General features: G+C 36.7%; 1 protein-coding gene across 1 annotated transcript; it reads right to left on the bottom strand.

Annotated features, from left to right (window-relative positions):
- Nucleotides 1–1568: 1568 nt before the first annotated feature.
- LOC123253461 (doublecortin domain-containing protein 2-like) lies at nt 1569–7801 on the bottom strand. The gene is made up of 3 exons (XM_044682651.1): nt 7726–7801; nt 6395–6814; nt 1569–1656 (listed from the first exon to the last, which is right to left on the bottom strand). Exons 2-3 carry the CDS (start codon nt 6685–6687, stop codon nt 1569–1571), a joined length of 381 nt encoding a protein of 126 aa, XP_044538586.1. The 5' UTR covers nt 6688–6814; nt 7726–7801.
- Between the last annotated feature and the right edge of the window lie 1841 nt (nt 7802–9642).

Below are 9642 nucleotides of genomic sequence, written 5' to 3'. Positions count from 1 at the left end.
AATCCATATAATTTGTCTTCAGTTAACAAATGGCTATCTTCGTGAAATAGTTAGGAGCTTTATTCATTTATTAATTTTATTCTGCTATGGATAAATGACACTGAGTTTTTAGTTTTAATGTAGCCATAACAGACATAAGTTGTGTCTGTCACTTTCATGAACAATAAGCTTGAGAAGCAATGAATGTAATATTAAGAATGCTTTTAAATACTCATTACTTTTTTTAAAATTTTGTAACAAATTAAAATACTGGTTATTTTTGAGGCTGTATTAAAAATATTACATCTTCCAAATAATTTCAATAATGAAATGCATTCTTCCTCCAATTTTTCAGATACTGGACATTTGTTTATAGTTCTTTAACAATAAAAACTACACATAATGAGGTAAGAAAGCATTCTCCCCAAGAAAGCTAAAGGAATATTCAAAATTTTTTTCTGTGTACTGGTCCCCTAATGGTATTATAAACTCAAAGATGTCATTCTTGCACATAGTAAAAATGAAAAAGGAGAATCTCAGTTAGTGAACAGAATACTAGAAAAAAGTCAAAACACCATCTCTGCTTATGACTTTATATTGACTAGGCTTTCCTTTTAATCCATATTTTCATAAAAACAACAAATACTTCCCATGGAGTTTCCAAAAGTTTTGTTGAGATTTTACAGGAATTTGGTTCATTAAATGTGCTTGTTAACAAGCCTTGTTCCAAATGCTCAAAACAGCCTTTACTATCTACCTATGTCATAGTTTGACTATGTTCATGAAAAATGGGATTCTTCTCTGGACTGCTACGAACAAGTCCAATGAAATATCTAGGACAAGAGGCTACTCTTAAAAATTCCTTCACTTGAGGCAGCTAAGTAGTACAGTAGACAGAGCACCAAGCCTGGAACCTGGAGGACCTGTGTTCAAATTTGATGTCAAACACTTCCTAGCATATGACCCAGAGCAAGTCACTTAATTCCCATTGGCCTAGCCCTTGCCACTCTTCTGTCTTAGAAATGGTACTAAGAAACTAGTTAAAGGTTTTTTTAAAAGTCCTTCATTTAATTAAAAAGATGAGCATAAAGCATGAAAATAAAGAGATAAAGTCAAAAGATAAAGGGCCTAAATGGGTTTAATATTCATCCACTTTTTCAACTAGGTATTATGTTTAGCACAAGCTACTCATAAAAGAAAAGATTCCAGTAGGATCTTTGCTATTTCAACAATTGTGCTCTCTTTCTCAGCATATTATTCTGGGGATTATTGAATTGTTGGGGAGAGGGTGCAATAGAATTAGGATGTTGTGTCAAGGTTCGTATTTCCTTTTCCTTTTCCAGAAAAAATTTCTGAGAATCTCATCACAAGAAATAGGCAATGAGAAAAAAATACCTTATTACTGCTTATGTCCAAAGCAAGAAGTGAACTCACTATGTCTTGTTCATATTGACACAATGGAAATAGTTTATATTTGTCTAAAATAACAATTGTTTAAAAGTTTTAAAAATCAGTACGATGGAATTTAAAGATCATCTTCAAAATATGAACTACTATCTTCAACTTCTAAAATTTCAGAGGCACCAGTATTAAGACTTAAAATTTTTTGAATATGATAGTATTACCTCTGAATTAACTTCCATTGACCTCTTCTTTGGTTCTCCTATATCCAAGTAGCTGAAAAATAAATAAATGAATGAATGAATAAAGGTCGTTTTCCTGGCATTTGACTGAAATAATGAGTATATGTTAAAAATTAATGACAATATAACAAACTGTAAGAGAATTTTCAGAGATATATTTGTTAACCAAAGAACTGTTTAGTATTGAAATAAACTATATCCAGCAATTTATATTTTTAAAAAACTAATGGCAAGAACTGCTTTTGACATCATTGATCAGAACTTGATATTTCTTCTCTGAGTTTTAAAAGTCAGGAAACCTCAGAAACAGATACTTTTATTACAAAACTTACTGAACATTATTTCCATAATTATTAACTATTCAGTTTATTTACTAGATTTCTGCTTCCTACACAGATTCTGAAATGAAAGATGATTTAACAGGCAGATATTTTATACCTTTGTCAATGACAAAAGAAAGGGAAATACAGATTATACTGCAGCAGGAGGCATTTGTGTAAGATAAAGTAAAGAAGTTACCAATAGTGAACACTAGAATAACATACCAAGAGAAGACAGGACATTTTTTTATCTATACAGCACTTTAAGATAAGGTTAGATATTGATCTAGGATGGTTCGGGTATAATTAGAGACAGAAGGATAGATTAGGTGGCCTCTGGGGTTTTCAATTTTTCCATTACAATTATGGTATATTTCTATACATACAATTATGGTATGGATTAAACTTTTTAATTTCCTATCATTTCAAACAGTGTTTAGCACAGTGTACACATGGGAGATGCTCAATAAATATTTGTTGCTGTAAATTCACTGAATACTCAATTTTAACATGTTACTTTCTTGATATTTAACTTTCCATCATGCTATATCTTCAGAAATTTAAATCTTTCTGTAATACAAAGCATACGAATTAGGATAAATATATTCCTTTTGTCTAAATACTAATTTAACTACATTTAAAGTGCTTTAAAGCAAAATGTACATGCATAAAAATAAGCAATCCTCTCCACACATATGTGTAGACTAAGGATGCCATCTCTCACACATGAGAGGTTGTTCTGTATTCCTAAACTCCAGGAACCATGTTTATGTTACAGTCTGATCTTTCTCTACATTTTACCCAGCCTAGAATATTTCCAACTACCCTCTTCAGTAAAATGACTTCAGATCTATAGAATCAATAGGTGTGGTGACACACAGAGACTATTCTGATTATTAAAAATAACAGTCTTATAAAAATAATTTCTCAATATTTTGTAATTATAATAACTGAAATTCATATGGTACCTTAAAGCTCACCAAGCTCATAATATATATTACTTCCTCTGAATATCACAAGCCTGAGGTAGATACTATAATTCCCATTTTATAAATGAGGAAACTGAAACTCACTGAGTTAGTTAAGGAACCTGTCCAAGTGATAAAATTAATAATAATTTGGTAGAATTTGAACCCAAATCTCCCAGATGCCTCATATAGTTTTTTATTTACTATGCCAGATTGTCTTACTATTTTCGTAATAAATAAATTCCTAGAGTTTTCTTTAGGTCCCAAAAGCAAAACCACAAAATTTGAGTATAAGACATTAAGGGATAAAAGTTACTTTCATTTTTAAAATATATTTAAATTTATTAAATTTACGAAAATAAATTTAAATTTAAATTTAAAAATATATGAGTGGGGGAAGCTAGGTAGGCTCAGTGGATTGAAAGTCCCTAGAGATTGAAGTCCTAGGTTCAAACTTGGCCTCACTTACTTCCTAGCTGTGTGACCCTGGACAAATCACTTAATTCCCATTGCCTAGCCCTTACCGTTCTTCTGCCTTGGAACCAATACACAATATTGATTTCAAGATGGAAGGTAACAATGTAAGGAGCAGCTAGGTATCATAGTGGATAAAGTGCCAGACCTGGAGTCAGAAGGACCTGGGTCGAAATCTGACCTCAGATACTTCCTAGCTGTATCACCCTGGCAAGTCACTTGTTTGCCTAGCCACTCTTCCATCTTGGAATTGATACTAAAACAGAAGGTAAGGGTTTTATTAAATATACTGATAAATATGTAAGTATTGCTCTTTCCTTCCATTATCACTCCACCTCTTCCTCTCCCCTCATCAAAAAAAAAAAAAAAAAAAAAAAAGACTTGCCCTAAATGAATGAAAACACACAAATTACAACTTGGAACTTTTCTGTGTTCTAATCTGCTAATTCATTTCATTACACAAACATACAAGTTCAAATTTTAAAATAAGTTAGTATTTGGTTCCATTAGGGCTCCATCATAACAGAAATTTCTAATGTCAATGAAAATAAGTTACTAGTTAGTCCAAGAAAAAAGTATATCAGGATATTTAGCAGTCAGCATTAATTGTAAATTGAAAGTAGAAATGTATTTCCAGTCTCCCAATGCTTGAAACATTTGATTTCACAAGCATAATCATAATGATAGCTATTATTGTTTAAGTACTTTAATGTTTCAAAGTGCCATATATACATATATAATATATCCATATACATGTCTATGTATATATACATATATAAGTATATATGATTGAAAGATAGATAAAATATCATTTAAACTTCACAGCCTTATAATGTGTGTGCTACTATCTTCCCCAATTTAAAGATCAGGAAGCTAAGGCCAAGAGAAGCTAGTGCCTGAGGAAGGATTTGAACTCAGGTCTTCTTGACTCTGAATGTATCACTATCAACCACACCTCCTGGCTGTCTGACATTAAAGATATTGTGAAGGATGATTTGCATCAGTCGTGATGTGCAATAACTATTTGGACTAGAGTAATACTTGTTTTTATCTTTTGATTTGATGATCACAAGTATCCAAAAGAGAAGATCAATTTAAAAATTCCTAATAATCCTTCCTTTTTATTTGTAGCTGTGTCCCAGTGCCTGGAGCACAGTGCCTAAAATAGAGTACACAATGGCTGAATTGATGGATTTATAGATACTGGCCCCAAACATTATTCCCACTGAAAATATGGTCAACATAAACATTATCATGTAGCAGAAAGTGATGAATTCAAAGTCATGCAGTCTGCTTTTATATACTAGCTCTGCCACTTACAATAAATGCAATTTTAGTGAAATCACTTAACATGCATAAAACGAAGAATTCAGTCAAGATGACTCTTAAAATCCATAATAGTTTCTGAATCTCTATTATCATATTATTGTAACACAAACATGACATATTCGGGGTTGGGAATGTTACCAAGCTCAGAAAAAAGTCACCCACTGAAACCTTAGAGTTTTTCTACTAAAATGGAAAGAGTGTGCCACACTGTAATGAACACTGTAATGAATTGGAAGAACCAAACTGGAGACTGAAGACCCAGCTGTACCACAACATGTCACTTCCTTTCTTAAGCCTCATGTTTTTTATTGTGATCTGAAGCTGCGATGATCTTTAAAGTCCTTTCCAGTTCTAATCCCATGATCCTGTGATCTCTCAGATCTAATAACTATCTCTGAAGGGATGCATGCCTAAAAATTGCTGGAAAAAGGATAATTTTGGTTGATTTATTTCAAAATTCAGATAAATTCAATAGTAGAAGGGAAAATTTGGACATATTCATTAGTATATGAAGAGAGAGGCTTATACTTTTTGAATTATTTATATTTTGACATGATAGAAACAACATTTTGAGTCAGAGGCACTGTGATATTGGTTCTGGAGTAAGAAGACCTGGATTTAAATCCTGCCTCTGACACTTGGGACCCTTGGGACACTAGGAGAGTCAGTTAAACTTCTGGGACCTATAAATAAATAATATAAAAAATCTATAAATTAAAAATGAAGGGGTTAAACTAGAATACTTCTGGGGTTCCTTTCAGCTCTATATCTAGGATCCTACAGACTTAAGTCAAACTTTAATTTACCCCTTTCTTAGTTAATCATATAAATAACTTTGGGTTAGCCATAACCTTACTAATCCTCTTTCATCTCATCTATAAAATGGGGACAATAATGCATATACCCCAGGTGGTTGTTGTGAATTTAATTTGTAATAATATATATATGGCCACATTTGATCCTCAAATAAGATAACATGTTTAATTTAATAATGTATATAATATACTCTATAACTAGAAAGTTAAAGAAATGTTAGGTATTACTCTCATTGAGATGTAAGGAGAGATGACTATCTTCTGCTATGCTACCTAGTATAACAATTATTAAAACATCTTGAGCAAAATAAACCATTTATTAAAATAAAAGAGTGAAATACAGAGAGAATAATTTTCTTCCCTCTTTCTTAATAAAGTCTCTACTACTTATAATATTTTCCTCATAGAGTGGAAAGATGTCTGAAAGTCTTCTTTTGAACAAAAAGAAATTAATCTTAAGATATTTTTTAATGAAATAAGTAATAGGGAAAGGAAAAGTAGATAAAGTTCAAAATGCTGGGGCATCAAATCAGGCATTCAATTTGCAAGGATGGCTATGACTGTGTTGCCCATTCCTCTTCAGTATCATTCCAAAGAGTTTTCTTTTACTTTATGCCTACACTTTAAGCCCATTTATAATACTGATTCACCTCCCTTGTGAATTCTTCTCTCCATTAATTTCTTTCTATTTCAACCCTATTAACTTTACCATGAACCTTCAACACAAAGGTCAGTTAGCATAGGGAAATTCCCTCTGCCTCACTCAAAGAATTATAGGAACAGATAGATGCAAAGCCCAGCTTAGCATTTCCTAAATCAACTATATCAATAAATAATATAAGTAGTCCAGGGCAAATATGACTCACTTGAGTTTCTTGAAGGCTTCCAGGCCCCCTGCCACGTAGTTCCCCCCACTCTGAATCTGGTCTAGCTTCCGGATTCGGTGGCCTGCCCGAGGGGTATAGATGTTTCGGACAGCTCCAAAGGGTGCCTGTACCCCACCTGTCACTTCTTTCAGAAAGACGTCAAAACTGGACACCTTCTTCTCATGGATGACCACTCTGCGTCCAGCAAAGAAGGGGTCTCCATTTCGATACACCAGTACACTCTTAACTACTGGCTGAGTCAGGCAGTTGGATCTCGTACTGGTGCTGCTCATCTTCTACAACAGGACCACCTCCTTCCTGCTTTTCTCCTCTTGTGCTTGCTGGCTTCTCAGCAGCTGTCAGAGCTGAGGCACAGTCTACAGCTATATTTCTATAACAACGAGTTCTTCCGAAGTCTCACTATGACAAACACATACACACATACACTGAATCAACTACTGGAGGGATAAATAGATATAAAACCTACATCTGGTATACATAATGGATAGATAACAGGATTTAATGAAGATCTCTTAACTATGTCAACATAATCTATACCAATCAGGATACATGTTGGTTCCTCCCTCTCTCTCCCCCTCCCTCCCTCCCTCTCCTTCTCCCTCTCTTTCTCTCTCTTTCTCTCTTTCTCTCTCTTTCTCTCTCTCTTCCTCCCCCATGTATACATACATACAGTCAGTCATATAAAAGTACATATGCATATATATGCTTTTATATGAGCTGTAAAGCTAATGTAACTTATTAATACATTTGCCAAAAAATATATTTTGTACCTTCTTAAATATATATATATATGCCAAGCAAAAAAAGATATGTTGTGCAAGTGCCAAGAAAAAGGCTACATGCAAAATGGGATATTTCATAAAGGGGAGATGGTATAAGAGGGGAGGCAGCCAGAAATACTGTAAAAACCAAAGTTTTAACAGCCTATTTCTATTTCTCTTTCGAGCCAGTTTTATTCTCTCCTTGCTCCCTCCCTCCTATCAACTCCAAAAAGTTTAACGCAAAAAAGGTTCTGGACTGCAGTCTCCCAGGACTCCTCTTCCTCTCTCCAGCACACTGCCAGGAGGCAAAAGGCGCATCCCTAGGCAGAAGGAAGGGGAAAAGAGGAGAGATTGCCAAGGGCTCCTTGTTCCCTTCCCACTCTTGACCAGCTGCAGTCCTCGGGCCCTTGGGCTCCCTGCACCCAGGCACACGCAGCAGACACAAGCGCATCATTTGAATACGCAAGCATAGGGGCACATCAGCTCCCCAGGCTGGCGGAGCGACGTAGGGGGATTTAAAGCGAACCCCAAATAGAAAGGACGACATACCAACACTTGCCTTGTCCAGGAGACTGCACACAGGTGCAGCTAGATCTTTGGCTTAACCAAACAAGTGGGCCTTGCCCGGGTTCTCTAGCCCTGCGGCCGCGACCGTAGCTGCGACTGAGGCTACTGCTGCAGGTGGCTGTTCCCCGGGAATCAGGGGCTCGTGCGGGGTCGTGGGCTAGCTCTCTCACAAGCTCACGTGGCTGCTGGGCTTGAGCTGAGGGAACGGCTCGCGCGGCTCCTACCCTAACGCGGCGGGCCGGCGGCGGTGCTGGACTTTGCTGCTGCTGCTAATGCCGCTGCTGCTGTTACGGCTACTACAGCACGAGGGCTGCGTACACCCATAGGGGAACGGAGTTGTTATTTTCTGCCGTTTCCATAGCAACCGCAGCCACGCGCAGGGAGCGGAGTCCGCAAACCTTACCCGGTGGCATGCTTGGGTCCCCAGAGAGGGAGAGGGAGACACTTCCTCTGCTTGTACACTTGTCCTAGGGCCTATCCGAGAGGCAAGGGTTCCGGGGAAACAAAGTGTGGACGAAGCTTCCGTGGAGTATCCATCAGACCATAAAGGATGCACTGAGCACCGACAGTGTTCCGAAGCATTGTTAGCCAGAAAGACGGGAGATAGGATCATCAAAGGATGGAGTTGGAAAGCTCTTTTAGAGATCGTCTAATCAAACTTCTCTCATTATACCAATGGGGAAACTGAGGTTTACTGAGTAAAAGTGACTTACCAAAAGTCACACAAGTGTTAAGTAGAAGAGTCACCCAGCCCCTTCCCACCCCCAGCCCCACCCCCACATATACTCGGTTTACCTGGGTGTCTCTTTTTCCATACACAGAGCTTAGGTTTTTCGGGGTGCTCGGTGGCAGCTATGTATTTTCTTGGGAGAAGTAATTGGCAAGAAAGAAGTTTTTCTACCGTAAGTAGCCCTATCTCTTAAAAAAAAAAAAAAAACGCTCCAACCATATTTAATCTGAATGTGTGAAATTATTGTATGGCATTACAAAACTCGGTATCCTTGAAAGGTGATTTTTTTTTTTTATTGAGAAAAAGTATAGAGAAGGAGTAAACAGGAGCAGTTTGTGTATTGGTTGTGAGGAAAGGGACAGGCTGAGAAAATAAATGTGAAAAGTCAATGGAAGAGGCTTTAGTAAACAAATAGAATACTTAAGTGAGGGGACCAGGATTTGAGTCTTGCCTCAGATCATCTATCTCAACTAAGAGATCAGCCGTAAGTTAATAATAATAATAGCAGCAACAAAACAACTAGTGTTTATATAATGTTTTAAAGTTCCCAGGGTGCTTTACAAATGCTATCTCATTTTTATACTCACAGCAATCCTGGAATATAGGTGCTATTATCGCCATTTTACCATTGAAACATCTAAGGCCGATAGAGCAACTTGCCCAGAATCACACAGCCAATAAGTATCTGAGGTTGGATTTGAAGTCAAGTTTTCCTGACTTAGGTACAGCTTCTTAAGTGATTAGAAGTATTATTATCATCCCCATTTTATAGAAGAGGAAATAGAGACCACTCTTAACAGCCTCTATTTCCTCATCTATAAAATGGGGATGATAAAAATACTTATAATTACTTAAGATTGTGTACTCTCCAAAAAAGGCCATGATGCGTGCTGGCAAAAGCCAACAAACTCCAGGCCTACGTCAAATCTTGAACATCAGATGGCCTGAAAAGATCTCCAATACCAGACTCTGGGAAAGAACAATTCAGTATCCCATCAGTCAGGACACTATGAAAAAATAATATGGAACCCACCAGGGAGGAGAAAAGTCGGAAGGCCAAAACAGACCTGGCAAAGATATGCCCAGTTGGTGGAAGTTGCCCAGAACAGAGTCCGTTGGCGTGAGATGCCCAGTTGGGGGAAGTTGCCCAGAATAGAGTCCGTTGGCGT

Source organism: Gracilinanus agilis, chromosome X (genome assembly GCF_016433145.1).
Source record: "Gracilinanus agilis isolate LMUSP501 chromosome X, AgileGrace, whole genome shotgun sequence".
Taxonomy (NCBI): domain Eukaryota; kingdom Metazoa; phylum Chordata; class Mammalia; order Didelphimorphia; family Didelphidae; genus Gracilinanus; species Gracilinanus agilis.
This window is presented reverse-complemented; position numbering and strand designations above follow the sequence as displayed.

Bases quoted from the DNA above. Each gene is read 5' to 3' on its own strand.
- LOC123253461 (XM_044682651.1), bottom strand. From the start codon at position 6,687: ATGAGCAGCACCAGTACGAGATCCAACTGCCTGACTCAGCCAGTAGTT. The intron at 1,657-6,394 runs GTGAGTCATATT...TTTATTTTTCAG, and splicing joins GAAGCCTTCAAGAAACTCAA to CTACTTGGATATAGGAGAAC.